Raw genomic sequence first — 16,507 nt, forward strand, 5'->3', positions numbered from 1 at the left:
TATAACAGTATACTGTACTACCTAGACGTTGATTAGAGACGTATTACAGTATACTGTACTACCTAGATGTTGATTAGAGATACTTATTACAGTATACTGTACTACCTAGACGTTGATTAGAGAGACTTATTACAGTATACTGTACTACCTAGGCGTTGATTAGAGACTTATTACAGTATACTGTACTACCTAGACGTTCATTAGAGAGACTTATCACAGTATAATGTACTACCTAGACCTTCATTAGAGATACTTATTACAGTATACTGTACTACCTAGATGTTCATTCAAGATACTTATTACAGTATACTGTACTACCTAGACGTTCATTAGAGACTTATTACAGTATATTGTACTACCTAGACGTTCATTCAATATACTTATTACATTATATTGTACTACCTAGACCTTCATTAGATATACTTATTACAGTATACTGTCCTACCTAGATGTTGATAAGAGACTTATTACAGTATAATGTACTACCTAGACGTTAATTAGAGAGAGTTATTACAGTATACTGTACTACCTAGATGTTGATTAGACTTATTACAGTATACTGTACTACCTAGACGTTGATTAGACTTATTACAGTATATTGTACTACCTAGACCTTCATTAGAGAGACTTATTACAGTATACTGTACTACCTAGACGTTGATTAGAGAGACTTATTACAGTATATTGTACTACCTAGACGTTAATTAGAGAGACTTATTACAGTATACTGTACTACCTAGACGTTCATTAGAGACTTATTACAGTATATTGTACTTCCTAGACGTTCATTAGAGAGACGTATTACAGTATACTGTACTACCTAGACGTTGATTAGAGAGACTTATTACAGTATACTGTACTACCTAGACATTGATTAGAGACTTATTACAGTATACTGTACTACCTAGACGTTGATTAGAGACTTATTACAGTATACTGTACTACCTAGACGTTGATTAGAGAGACTTAACAGTATACTGTACTATCTAGATGTTGATTAGAGAGACTTATTACAGTATACTGTACTACCTAGACGTTGATTAGAGACTTATTACAGTATACTGTACTACCTAGACGTTGATTAGAGATACTTATTACAGTATACTGTACTACCTAGACGTTGATTAGAGACTTATTACAGTATACTGTACTATCTAGATGTTGATTAGAGAGACTTATTACAGTATACTGTACTACCTAGACGTTGATTAGAGACTTATTACAGTACACTGTACTACCTAGACGTTGATTAGAGAGACTTATTACAGTATACTGTACTACCTAGACGTTGATTAGAGACTTATTACAGTACACTGTACTACCTAGACGTTGATTAGAGAGACTTATTACAGTATACTGTACTACCTAGACGTTGATTAGAGACGTATTCTAGTATACTGTACTATCTAGATGTTGATTAGAGATACTTATTACAGTATACTGTACTACCTAGACGTTGATTAGAGACGTATTCTAGTATACTGTACTACCTAGATGTTGATTAGAGAGACTGTACTGAACGCCCAGATACTGTATATGTAACTGTTTGTGTTCCAAATGGCAGCCTATATAGTGCAGTACTGTATGTTAGTTTAGCATTATTCATATTTTAGTAATTTAGCAGACATCCTTATTCAGAACGTCTTATAGGCGCAATTAGGGTTAAGTGCCTTGCTCAATGGCACATCAACATATTTTCACCTAGTCAGCTTGGGGATTCATCCCAGCAACCTGTGGGTCACTGGCCTCACGTTGTTTTGCACCCCCATTCATATATGAGGATAGACCTTGGAATTTAAGTGTGTTATTCCAAGGAGAAATAGCCACGTGATATTTTGGAATCGATTTTATTTCCGGACATAAATAATCTTTATAGCAGTATTCTCTACACAGCACAAGGTTACAATATATTCTCATAAATATTTCTCATACAATACAATTCCAGGTTACAATATATTCTCATAAATATAGCTCATACAATACAATTCAAGGTTACAATATATTATCATAAATATATCTCATACAATACAATTTAAGTATGGACATGATGTAGATTTTCTGATGAAAACTCATGAATGTATTTAACTACAAAAATAAATACTATTTTTTATTTTACTAAATAATTTGCTAAGCATAGACGTGTATGCGTTCACTGAACATTCAATTGACTATCAAATAAATACAATTGATACAGCACAAACTATACTACTCTCCCTATCACTAAGAGTAAACTACAGTACTCTCCCTATCACTAAGAGTAAACTACAGTACTCTCCCTATCACTAAGAGTAAACTACAGTACTCTCCCTATCACTAAGAGTAAACTACAGTACTCTCCCTATCACTAAGAGTAAACTACAGTACTCTCCCTATCACTAAGAGTAAACTACAGTACTCTCCCTATCACTAAGAGTAAACTACAGTACTCTCCCTATCACTAAGAGTAAACTACAGTACTCTCCCTATCACTAAGAGTAAACTACAGTACTCTCCCTATCACTAAGAGTAAACTACAGTACTCTCCCTATCACTAAGAGCAAACTACACTACTCTCCCTATCACTAAGAGTAAACTACAGTACTCTCCCTATCACTAAGAGTAAACTACGGTACTCTCCCTATCACTAAGAGTAAACTACAGTACTCTCGCTATCACTAAGAGTAAACTACAGTACTCTCCCTATCACTAAGAGTAAACTACGGTACTCTCCCTATTACTAAGAGTAAACTACAGTACTCTCCCTATCACTAAGAGTAAACTACAGTACTCTCCCTATCACTAAGAGTAAACTACGGTACTCTCCTTATCACTAAGAGTAAACTACGGTACTCTCCCTATCACTAAGAGTAAACTACGGTACTCTCCTTATCACTAAGAGTAAACTACGGTACTCTCCCTATCACTAAGGATAAACATGAATGGCTACAGACATAGTTTCCATGAAATGAGTGGAACCACACATTAGGCTGAGAGGAAAGAAAGATTGCATCCCAAATGGTACCCTATTCCCTATACAGTGCACTGCTTTTGGAGAGATACCCTCCTGTAGGTTTTCGCTCCAACCCCAGTTATAACTAACCTGGTTCAGCTTATCAACCAGCTAATTATTAGAATCAGGTGACTAGATTAGGGTTGGAGTGAAAACCTTCAGGAGGGTAGCTCTCCAGGAACAGGGTTGGAGTTAAAACCTACAGGAGGGTAGCTCTCCAGGAACAGGGTTGGAGTTAAAACCTAAAGGACGGTAGCTCTCCAGGAACAGGGTTGGTGTTAAAACCTATAGGACAGAAACTCTCCAGGAACAGGGTTGGAGTGCCCTGCTTTAGACTTCACTAGATAGATACCCCTCTTCGGCAGCATCCTTATAGTGACGATCTTAAACCTAGTTCCTACGTATGCTCATTCCCTATGTGTTAGGTTGCCATCTGGACTTCAATCCCATCAGTTACGATATGATCAATGTTTGCATGATAAATGTGAATATATTGATACCGATATATATTCCGGTATACATTTGGGAGTTGTTTCGACAAAGCTGAATAAACAGCCTGTTGAGAACACATACGCTGAGATCATTTAGGAGCTGGTTCATTCATCCTCTGGGTGAAGAGGAGCTGTCCATCACTACAGTGCTGAAATAGCAGTTTAGTTTCCTATTGCCAGACCAGTGAGCTCTGCTCTGTCTAGACTCCCACAGAGTACCAATGGTGAATGAGTGTCTACATCATAGCTCCTACATCTTTATGTTTCCTTCCAAATTAAATTATTGTTAGTGTCATTACAGCTAAAGTATTTCCTCATAGTTTTATGTACATAGTTACATAGTTAAGGCTTCATCTTTTTCGATTGAATCGAGAGATAAAGTTGTGAAAACAAAACACTTGATCGCAACAAACACCGAAATGTACACTGCAGGACAACTAGCTAAGACTACTTTCACGACATACCAGGACATGCGTCAGAAGTTGAGCGTGACTGAGGTGGTCCTAATATGGACACCGTAACGTGTGGGAAGTTGAGCGTGACTGAGGTGGTCCTAATATGGACACCGTAATGCTTCCTCAGTATGACTTATTTCCCTGTTTTCTCGAGGTGTGCTCAGAGGCTTGCTGCCTGCTCCTTGGCTTTTCTCAACCGTCTTCAAAGCAGCGGCGTTGCTCTGAGGCTTATTGCTCTTCTTGCACAGATCCCTCATCTCCACGAGGCCCTCGTCCAGAGCCCTGATGAACACGGCCGAGCAGGTCTCGGTGCTCCCGTGGAAGCTGGTCACACTGAAGAGGAGGTGGTCCGACTGGGGGTTGTAGCAGCAACCGTACCCATTAGGAACCACCGGGCCATAGCAGCAGAACATCTCCACTGTGGTGGGGACCTGAGGAGGGTATACCGGTTAATACATTCATCTACTTAGATATACTCAGGTATACTTTTATAAGTAGGGATTTATAAGTAGTTTATAAACTGTTCATGATTACTTCATAGAGCATGTACATATGTAATAATCAGTTATAACACAATTGGTTGAAATGATGTTCTTGTCATTTAGCTGCTTGTCAAATACTGAGATTAGATGTATGCAGCATGACTTTGGATAAAAGCGTCTGCTAAATGGCACATATTCTATACTATTATTATGATTATTATTATGGCAGCACCAGCAATAGCCACATAGCAAAGAGATGACTAGAGGGTATACCTGACTGGTGGAGAGAATGAACTGGTTACTGGCCACATAGGTTTCATCTGTGAAGATCTCTGGCACCTCCATCTGGAGCTCCCGTGAGATCTCTCTGAGTCCCAGAAGGTGATTGTCTATCCCCATCCCAGTGATAGCCTGCGAAACATCAAGAACCCTTAGAACTTAATGTAGTTAGAGGTTTCTTATGGACAGAACATTTATTTACCAAATGAACTTTATACAGTGAACAGTTTTATTCAAACACTTACTGCGATTGTATAATTTGTCTGGGCTTTAATCGCATCCCACAATCGTTGAATCTTTTCTGAATCCTGTAAAATGGATACAACAAGAGTACAATAACTGCTTTAAGTCTCAGAAGCTAAATATAATATAATACATTGAACACTGTCTACAGAGAGACAAAGTCAAAATGATCTGTTATGAGTCATATGATAGATTGCAAGTGCTGTAAATCTGTAGAGAGATCAGCTGCTCTGGTGTCTGTGTGTGTGTGTCTGTTTGTGTGTCTGTGTCTGGTGTGTGTGTGTGTTTGTGTGTGTGTGTGTGTGTGTGTGTGTGTGTGTGTCTGTGTGTGTGTGCGTGTGTCTGTGTCTGGTGTGTGTGTCTGTGTCTGTGTGTCTGTGTCTGTGTGTGTGTCTGTGTGTGTGTCTGTGTCTGTTTGTGTGTGTGTGTGTGTGTGTGTGTGTGTGTGTGTGTGTGTGTGTGTGTGTGTGTGTGTCTGTGTCTGTGTCTGTGTGTGTGTGTGTGTGTGTGTGTGTGTGTGTGTGTCTGTGTGTGTGTGTGTGTGTGTGTGTCTGTGTCTGTGTCTGTGTGTGTCTCTGTCTGTGTGCAGGGCCGGCTCCAGGTATAAGCAACATAAGTGGTTGCTTAGGGCCCCAGGGCACTAGGGGGCCCCAGACCCCCCCCCCCCCCCCAAAAAAAAAAAAAAATACATATTATGTATATACTCAGTCGGGGTCTCAACTGTTGACAGTTAGAATAGTAGAATACAGAGGCTGCAAATTCGAAATTTGGTTGTGCATCAGCAGTTTTCCTCTTGTTTTGTCGGTCACTGTCAGTCACTCAATTAGCCATGCCAGCTAACCATTGTTTGATTGGTAAGTTAGTCTAGCCAGTTATCTAAACTTGTAGTAATCATGGCCGAATACCGACTGGGCACGCAGGGCACGTGCCCTGGGCCCCTGACCTCCAGGGGGCCCTGACCTCCAGGGGCCCTGACCTCCAGGGGACCTGACCTCCAGGGGGCCCTGACCTCCAGGGGACCCTGACCTCCAGGGGCCCTGACCTCCAGGGGGCCCTGACCTTCAGGGGACCCTGACCTCCAGGGGACCCTGACCTCCAGGGGGCCCTGACCTCCAGGGGGCCCTGACCTCCAGGGGACTCCCATTGACTTTGTTAGTCACTGTCACTCAGATATCATTAACATGGCAACATGTGTAGAATTGCAGGAAATTAGCTTTAAAACTGCCCAAAAAATATTTCTGCCCCAAAATGAATAGATTTGCATGAAATGTGTTATAAAATGGTGACATTTTCTCTCCACCCCATGGCAGAATGTGTAGAACCGTAGGAAACTTCCTTTAAAAGTGCAAAAATGTATCTCTGCCCCATGGGGAAATTAGAAGAAATGCATGAAATTTGTGATTTAATTGCAACCTTTTCTCTCCGCCCCCATGTGAAAATGTGTCGAACCACAGGAAATGTACTTTAAAACGTAAATTTTTCTCTCCACCGTCAAGAGTGGGGTCGCTAAAAAAAAAATGTGCCGGCTTGGTGACGTGGCCCCCTAACCAAATATCCCTTGGGGCCCCCAAAAGGCTAGAGCTGGCCCTGTATTGAATACATGCTCCTCGAACACGCATTGACAGTGGTGTAAAGTACTTAAGAAAATATACTTTAAAGTACTACTTAAGTAGTTATTTTGGGTATCTGTACTTTACTTCACTATTTATATTTTTGACAACTTTTACTTTTACTTCACTACATTCCTGATGAAAATAATGTACTTTTTACTCCATACATTTTCCTTGACACCCAAAAGTACTCGTTACATTTTGAATGCTTAGCAGGACAGGAAAATGGTCCAATTCACGCACTTATCAAGAGAACATCCCTGGTCATCCCTACTGGCTATGGTTTGGCGGATTCACTAAACACAAATGCATCATTTGTAAATGATGTCTGAGTGTTGGAGTGTGCCCCTGACTATCTGTAAATGTTCAAAACAATAAAATTGTGCCATCTGCTTTGCTTAATATAAGGAATTTGAAAGGATTTATACTTTTACTTTTACTTTTGATACTTAAGTATATTTTAGCAATTACATTTACTTTTGATACTTAAGTATATTTAGAACTAAATACTTTTAGACTTTTACTCAAGTAGAATTTTACTGGGTGACTTTCACTTTTACTTGAGTAACTTTCTATTAAGGTATCGACACCTTTACTCAAGTATTACAATTGGGTACTTTTTCCACCACTGGGCATTAACATGGAGTTGATCCCCCCTTTGCTTCTATAACACCCTCCACTCTTCTGGGAAGGCTTTCCACTAGATGTTGGAACATTGCTGTGGGGACTTGCATCCATTCAGCCACAGGAGCACTAGTGAGGTCGGGAACTCATGTTGGGCGATTAGGCCTGGCTCGCAGTCGGCGTTCCAATTCATCCCAAAGGTGTTCGATGGGGTTGAGGTCAGGGCTCTGTGCAGGCCAGTCAAGTTCCTCCACACCAATCTTGACAATCCATTTCTGTATGGACCTCGCTTTGTGCACGGGGGCATTGTCATGCTGAAACAGGAAAGGGCCTTCCCCAAACTGTTGCCACAAAGTTGGAAGCACAGAATCGTCTAGAATGTCATTGTATGCTGTAGCGTTAAGAATTCCCTTCACTGGAACAAAGGGGCCCTAACCATGAAAAACAGCCCCAGACCATTATTTCTCCTTCACCAAACTTTACAGTTGGCACTATGCATTGGGGCAGGTAGCGTTCTACTGGCATCCGCCAAACCCAGATTCGTCCGTCGGACTGCCAGATGGTGAAGCGTGATTCATCACTCCAGAGAACGCGTTTCCACTGCTCCAGAGTCCAATGACGGAGAGCTTTACCCCACCCAGCCGACGGTTGGCATTGGGCATGGTGATCTTAGGCTTGTGTGCAGCTGTTCGGCCACGGAAACCCATTTCATGAAGCTCCCGATGAACAGTTCTTGTGTTTTGACGTTGCTTCCAGAGGCAGTTTGGAACTCGGTAGTGTGTGATGCAATCGAGGATAGGCGATTTACGCGCTACGTGCTTCAGCACTCGGCGGTCCCGTTCATGCACTCGGCGGTCCCGTTCTGTGAGCTTGTGTGGCCTACCACGTCGCGGCTGAGCCGTTTGTTGCTCCTAGACGTTTCCACTTCACAATAACAGCACTTACAGTTGACCGGGGCAGCTCTAGCAGGGCAGAAATTTGACGAACTGACCTATTGGAAAGGTGGCATCCTATGACGATGCCACGTTGAAAGTCACTGAGCTCTTCAGTAAGGGCCATTCTACTGCCAATGTTTGTCTATGGAGATTGGATGGCTGTGTGCTCGATTGTATACACCTGTCAGCAACGGGTGTGGCTGAAATAGCCAAATCACCTCATTTGAAGGGGTGTGATGAATTTTCTCAACGCGGCCAGTCCTCCATTTTAAACCATTCATTGTGCATTCATTTTGTTTGTAGACATCCCTCACCACACAACCACTCATCCAAAATATAAGTTCACTGTGAAATATAATGAGTACATTGGTTTAATCACCAAAACACAGCATAATGATACATATCTTCTCAACGTAGCTAGTTTAACAACCAGTCAATCCAATAGCAAAAAATTGAAGATACATGTTTCAAAATTGCCCCTCGAATGTAGTATACGTGGTCCTCTGTAGCTCAGCTGGTAGAGCATGGCGCTTGTAACGCCAAGGTAGTGGGTTCGATCCCCGGGACCACCCATACGTAAAAATGTATGCACGCATGACTGTAAGTCGCTTTGGATAAAAGCGTCTGCTAAAATGGCATATTATTATTACAGTCCATTACACTGTTTTCACATTAGGCAATACACTTGAACTACCCATTAAAATTGACTGAACATCATTTCTATGTGTGATGAAATGATCATTGAAGACACCTTTCACAAGGTAATCAAATGAAAGAAACATCATGTTTAGCAGGCACTAGTTTGCATCAAGCCTGGCACTTGGTCACAGGTTCTCATAGAAATCGCAGTTAATGTCCTCATTGTTGATGCACCTTGGGGAAAAACCTCTTGGCATGGCGAATCCAAGCCTGACTTCCTGTAGGTCTGGAGTGAAATCATTGCACGCTTCATCCATGGCCTGGAGGAGGGTGGTACGCTCACGGGGATGACAATCATACATCTTCCATCCTGTATTGTAATCGTGTATTGTATTTTACAGTATTGTATTGTACCTATGTGTCGTAGTGGTCCTGTACGTGGTCCTCTGTAGCTCAGCTGGTAGAGCACGGCGCTTGTAACGCCAAGGTAGTGGGTTCGATCCCCGGGACCACCCATACACAAAAACAAAACAAAATGTATGCACGCATGACTGTAAGTTGCTTTGGATAAAAGCGTCTGCTAAATGGCATATTATTATTACGTGGCTCAGTTCCTAAGAGCATGGCACTAGCAACACCAGAGTTGTGGGTTCAATTCCCACTGGGGTCACATACCAAAATGTGTGGACTGTTGTCACTTTGGATGAAAGTGTCTGCTACTGTATGTAAATGGAATATATTACGGTATTACAAAAAAATACCACAGCAACTTCCTTTTGGATACATGTTTAGTGTGAATGGGGATGCATTTCTTTCTTGTTTTGGACTTTCTGGATTATTTATGTATTGATATTGTATTGATATTGTATTAATGCAGTGTAGGAGCTAGAAACGCAAGCGTTTCACTGCACCTGTTGTACCATCTGCTAATCTGTGTACGCGACCAATAAACTTGGATTTGATTTGATACACACAGTACATCTCTGATCTTGTCAATATCAGATTTTTTTTTTTTAACTTACTGTGAAATGAAATCCTAATAGTCATCTTTATAGTAGTACATTTGAGTATATCATACTCTGTATGTTTCTACTTTACATACACATTTTCATGTAGTCCTCAATATCTATAGTAGACGAACCAGTTGACATGTCAAATCTATAGGTTTACCAAACGTTTAAGTGATCATCAATTAAGAGCAGTCGGATTAAATAATAGTCAAATGTATTTTAACAAGAGAAGAAAATAATGTCAAAAGTAATGTGAGCATTGCATTGTGAAAGGCAGTTACTTTATATGAACATGTATTTCTAGATGAAACACTGATTGAGTTTGGTGAAAAAGTCACTATGATTTTGTGTGTTGTACTTAGTCAATTGGAAATGTGCTTAGGGTTTTGAAACAACTGCCATTTCGATGATCTGTTTTGAGTTTTGTACTAAGAGTTGTGAAAATTGCACCAAAGCGCTAAAAAAAATCTGTAAGTGGACATGATGAACAGCATTATGGGAGAAGACATGATGAACAGCATTATGGGAGAAGACATGATGAACAGCATTATGGGAGAAGACATGATGAACAGCATTATGGGAGAAGACATGATGAACAGCATTATGGGAGAAGACATGATGAACAGCATTATGGGAGAGGACATGATGAACAACATTATGGCAGAAGAGGACATGATGAACAGCATTATGGGAGAAGACATGATGAACAGCATTATGGGAGAAGACATGATGAACAGCATTATGGGAGAAGACATGATGAACAGCATTATGGGAGAAGACATGATGAACAGCATTATGGGAGAAGAGGACATGATGAACAGCATTATGGGAGAAGAGGACATGATGAACAGCATTATGGGAGAAGAGGACATGATGAACAGCATTATGGGAGAAGAGGACATGATGAACAGCATTATGGGAGAAGAGGACATGATGAACAGCATTATGGGAGAAGACATGATGAACAGCATTATGGGAGAAGCCCATAATGGGGGGGGGGGCTAAGTAAGAAAAATGACTCACAGAGAGAGAGGCCTTCTTGTCCGTCATGGCCTTCACGAAGGCCAGAGCCTCGGGGGTAGCTGAGCGGATGTTGTCCACCCGCCCCTCGTGGAAACGACGGATAGACGCACTCTCATAAGTGGACACCAGCCGTCCATTGCATCTGAGAAATCACAAAGCAAAAAAATATCAATGGAGGCACTTCATAATTCACTTTTCGTGTGAACAACAAAAAATAGTTTCTTTAGGTTTTTGTTATTTTAAAAATGACTGTCAATAAGTAGCAAACAATGTAATAAAATGAATAGTGTGCTGATACAGTATTAAAACAACCAACCACATGTCCTTTTAGATGAAGCTCTTACAGGTGTTTCTTACCTGTAGAACGCCAGTTGCAGAGCCACCTGTATGTAAGCATCTGGGCTCATCTTCTGTTTCTTGATGAATTCTTTTCCATAGACCTCAAACTTGTGTACATCCATGTCAAGATCTCTAACCAACCTGAGGAGAAGGAAACATCAACATATGTTAAAGGTCTAATGCAGACGTTATTATCTCAATATCAAATCATTTCTGGGCAACAATTAAGTACCTTACTGTGATTGTTTTTAATTAAAAACGGTCAAAAATATGAAAAAGAACTAGCTGTTATTGGCAGAGAGGTTTGGAACTCTCTTTCTTATTGGTCTATTAACGAATTTAGTGCCTGGTGATGTCACCAGGCAGGCCAGAACTCCATCCCACCAAAACAGGCTGATATTTAAGGCGGTCTTTTCAAACAGCTCTTACACCTCATAGTGTGGAAATATATAGAAAACACAGGAAAATCACGTTTTTGACTGCACTGGGCCTTTAATGTGTGTGTGTGTGTGTGTGTGTGTGTGTGTGTGTGTGTGTGTGTGTGTGTGTGTGTGTGTGTGTGTGTGTGTGTGTGTGTGTGTGTGTGTGTGTGTGTGTGTGTGTGTGTGTGTGTGTGTGTGTGTGTGTGTGTGTGTGTGTGTGTGTGTGTGTGTTTGTGTGTGTGTCTTGCCTCTGTAGTCTCCCAGCAGAGGCCTTCAGGAGGCCCTGGATGTGGGGTGTGGTCTTCCAGAGCAGTCTGCCAGGAGTAGGAAGCTCCGACACGCTGGTGGCCCTCCCCATCTTGGAGGGACTTCCTGTCCTGTGGCGAGAGCACCATCACATGACTTCCTTAGATTCATGCATTATTATTTATTATCATGTATTATTCATCAACATCATGTTGCTTTAATTACTGACCTCTAATAATATATTAGATGTTTTATTACTGACCTCTAATAATATATTAGATGTTTTATTACTGACCTCTAATAATATATTAGATGTTTTATTACTGACCTCTAATAATATATTAGATGTTTTATTACTGACCTCTAATAATATATTAGATGTTTTATTACTGATCTCTAATAATATATTAGATGTTTTATTACTGACCTCTAATAATATATTAGATGTTTTATTACTGACCTCTAATAATATATTAGATGTTTTATTACTGACCTCTAATAATATATTAGATGTTTTATTACTGACCTCTAATAATATATTAGATGTTTTATTACTGACCTCTAATAATATATTAGATGTTTTATTACTGACCTCCAATAATATATTAGATGTTTTATTACTGACCTCTAATAATATATTAGATGTTTTATTACTGACCTCTAATAATATATTAGATGTTTTATTACTGACCTCTAATAATATATTAGATGTTTTATTACTGACCTCTAATAATATATTAGATGTTTTATTACTGACCTCTAATAATATATTAGATGTTTTATTACTGACCTCTAATAATATATTAGATGTTTTATTACTGACCTCTAATAATATATTAGATGTTTTATTACTGACCTCTAATAATATATTAGATGTTTTATTACTGACCTCTAATAATATATTTACTGTTTTATTACTGACCTCTAATAATATATTAGATGTTTTATTACTGACCTCTAATAATATATTAGATGTTTTATTACTGACCTCTAATAATATATTATATGTTTTATTACTGACCTCTAATAATATATTAGATGTTTTATTACTGACCTCTAATAATATATTAGATGTTTTATTACTGACCTCTAATAATATATTAGATGTTTTATTACTGACCTCTAATAATATATTAGATGTTTTATTACTGACCTCTAATAATATATTAGATATTTTATTACTGACCTCTAATAATATATTAGATGTTTTATTACTGACCTCTAATAATATATTAGATGTTTTATTACTGACCTCTAATAATATATTAGATGTTTTATTACTGACCTCTAATAATATATTAGCTGTGAACCTGAACTACACTACGTGTCTCATGCGTAAATGCAAAATATCTGATTTAAGATTTAATGTAACTATATTGTAATGAAGTACTTTGCGTGTCTGGTGAGTAAGTATGAACTCTCAGATGTAAAAGCACAGGACCTAGAATAGAACCTTGGAGGACACCAGTTGTCAACTACACATTTTCAGATGTAACTCTATCCATATGGACACATACATGTCACTTAGTTTGGCTAGTTTGCTTACATGAATTTCATCAAGTATTCAGTACACGCCACCAGAACTATTCCCTCGAAGGGTGAGTGCTCGCACACCGTTCCGCAGACTCCGTCCTCCCCTACAACAAACTGAAACAAACATCCCTTTCCATTCCATGGGCTCAGGACCTGTATTCGTAAAGCATCTCAGAGTGCGGATCTAGGACCAGGTCAACCCCTTTCCGTATTATCTTATTCTTTATTATCTAAAACGGCTAAACTGATCCTAGATCATCGCTCCTACTCTGAGACAGTTGACGTAATAAGGGCCCAGGGTTACCTGCATTGGCTTGTCATACCAGCGGTTTGCCCCCATCTTCTCATGGCCTCCTCCATGGAGCATCAGCAGGGCCCGGCTGGTGTCCCCAACCTCCATCCCACTGGGGTCGTCCAGACACACCACACACAGACACTTCTCGATCACAGCCAACGACTCTCTGTTAACTGAATCTAGGGGAGGGAGGGAGGGAGGGAGGGAGGGAGGGAGGGGAGGAGGGAGGGAGGGAGGGGAGGGAGGGGAGGAGGGAGGGAGGGAGGGAGGGAGGGAGGGAGGGAGGGAGGGAGGGAGGGAGGGAGGGAGGGAGGGAGGGAGGGAGGGAGGGAGGGAGGGAGGGAGGCGGATAGACAGACTAGGTCAGTTTATGCAAATAGATTTGTTTTCATAGTCTTCCCATGGTATATTTTGATAGTCTTCCCATGGTTTATTTTGATAGTCTTCCCATGGTATATTTTGATAGTCTTCCCATGGTTTATTTTGATAGTCTTCCCATGGTATATTTTGATAGTCTTCCCATGGTATATTTTGATAGTCTTCCCATGGTATGTTTTGATAGTCTTCCCATGGTTTATTTTGATAGTCTTCCCATGGTATATTTTGATAGTCTTCCCATGGTTTATTTTGATAGTCTTCCCATGGTATATTTTGATAGTCTTCCCATGGTATATTTTGATAGTCTTCCCATGGTTTATTTTGATAGTCTTCCCATGGTATATTTTGATAGTCTTCCCATGGTATATTTTGATAGTCTTCCCATGGTTTATTTTGATAGTCTTCCCATGGTATATTTTGATAGTCTTCCCATGGTTTATTTTGATAGTCTTCCCATGGTATATTTTGATAGTCTTCCCATGGTATATTTTGATAGTCTTCCCATGGTATATTTTGATAGTCTTCCCATGGTATATTTTGATAGTCTTCCCATGGTATATTTTGATAGTCTTCCCATGGTATATTTTGATAGTCTTCCCATGGTATATTTCGAATTATTACTTTAAATTATTATTTGATATTTGCGTTATTATTATAGTTATGATATAATGTAGACAGTAAGATGTCAGAAGTGAAACCTTTGATGAGCATGTCTCTAGCCTGGGCCCATTCTGTTCTTCCATCAGACGTCAGCAGACCAATCGGAGGCTGTCTCTCCTCTGTGTTCTCCGCCATCTTCACTATCTTCTCCAACTGGGTTAAGATGTCCATTTCTTTCAGCTTTTTCTCTTTTACCACTAGGTCCAACACAAAGAACTGAGTAGATGACAAATAAATATTTTTAGAAATAGGATTGGGATTTTTTTTTTATTGCTCCCTAGGGGAAAATTTGTCACGGACATTGAAAGGTGCTGGTACTTCCACGTAGAATATCCCAGATTAAAACATACATCTGATTTTAAATGTATTTCTAAGGTAGCAAGAAAGATGATGAGATACAGTGTGTGTGTTTTATCATGAAAGACCTCAAAATAGATTACTGGTATTACAAAATCTAAAAGCCTTTTCTCCAAGGAGCAATTCAATGTATCACTCAATCAGACACGTCGGGTCAATAGGGCTGTTAAAAAACTAAAACCTGCCAATGCAAACACATCAATCATTAGAACCCAATAGGCAGCTGACTAATGAAGGCAAAGTAAGAGAGGCAGGGGTTAACGATGCACCACCGCCTGCTGAACATCTGCGCTTGTGTCCCAAATGGCACCCTATTCCCTATACAGTGCACTACTTTTAACAAGGGCCCATAGGGGCTCTGGTCAAAAGTAGTGCACGACATAGGGAATAGGGTGCCATTTTGGGACGCAGCTTGAAAACATGAATCCAATGCCGCGAATCAATTGTCCTTGTGACTCAAGGAGGCTCTCAGACAGTGGCAGATTCAATCAGCAGTAATTTAGTTAGTGGTCTGTTTCTCCACATGGTTGGCTCCTTAATATGTGTCCCTGATTGATAGTTCCTGGAACCATCTCCAGGTACGGGAGGACTCTCCTCCCGTCTCCCTTTTTTAGCCTTTTCGAGATATTTCATTTTTTTTGCGTTCGTGTGACGGGAAGTGAGATTCATTGTAAAAGATAACTCCAGACTGAACCGTCTACTGGTTGTTTGTTTATGATTCCGTCTGTGACCTATACATTGTCTGTTGTTTATGTTGACGTTTCCAATGTTTTCTGTCTGTGACCTTTGAACTTTGCCATATATGACATAGCCTTGGCGAGAGGAGCATCAGGAAGAGGGTGTTATTTACAACACTGACTTCTGGGAATCCTAAAACCCCAATGGAGACTAAACACACCAATGAATAAAGTTATACTACAACATCAATATGTCTTGTCAATGTGGACACACAATGTTTTGGATGTCGCTAGCTGTTCTATTTGAGATCACCACGTCTTGTCAATGTGGACAATATGTGTAGCTGTACAGTAATGATAACTGAGATCACTATAAGTGTAATTGCGTCCACAGGGATACAATGTATTATATTTAATTCTGTGATTTAAAAAAATAATAATTGCACCGTATTCCCCATATCGTGAACTACCTTTGACCAGGGCCCATGGGGAATAGGATGCTGTTTGATACGCAACCTCAGTCTCTCTCTGACCTGGTTCTTGCACGCGACGATGATGTGCTCCTGCTCGGTGGACCCAGTCTTGTGGATGACGAGGGTGTCCCTCTTGAGGCCGGGCAGACGGTATGTGTTGAAGAGACGGTAGTACTGCTTCATACACAGGGGGGTCCCAGCCAGCTGGCCCCTAGAAAAGTCCACGGGCAACGTCCGGCTGTCAGGAGACAGGCGCCGTAGACACACAGACAAAGAAGCGTGAGACTCAGATGCCCTGGGACAACCTCGGCTGCTCCACACGGGGTAGTTTATCCACTGTTGTATTC

General features: G+C 40.3%; 1 protein-coding gene across 1 annotated transcript in view; it reads right to left on the reverse strand.

Annotated features, from left to right (window-relative positions):
• Positions 1-4,068: 4,068 nt before the first annotated feature.
• The window catches only part of LOC311100927 (choline O-acetyltransferase-like), a gene marked incomplete at both ends in the record, with an annotated part of 20,630 nt that continues 8,191 nt past the window's right edge, over positions 4,069-16,507 (reverse strand). Inside the window, 11 exon segments of the mRNA XM_084141906.1 lie at positions 4,069-4,089; positions 4,091-4,366; positions 4,691-4,828; positions 4,942-5,004; positions 10,781-10,922; positions 11,138-11,260; positions 11,790-11,918; positions 13,334-13,434; positions 13,625-13,794; positions 14,692-14,869; positions 16,221-16,398. Coding sequence (XP_083998032.1) covers positions 4,069-4,089; positions 4,091-4,366; positions 4,691-4,828; positions 4,942-5,004; positions 10,781-10,922; positions 11,138-11,260; positions 11,790-11,918; positions 13,334-13,434; positions 13,625-13,794; positions 14,692-14,869; positions 16,221-16,398 — 1,519 coding nt within the window.

The sequence above is a fragment of the Coregonus lavaretus genome (genome assembly GCF_964263955.1).
Source record: "Coregonus lavaretus genome assembly, chromosome: 25".
Classification (NCBI taxonomy): Eukaryota; Metazoa; Chordata; class Actinopteri; order Salmoniformes; family Salmonidae; genus Coregonus; species Coregonus lavaretus.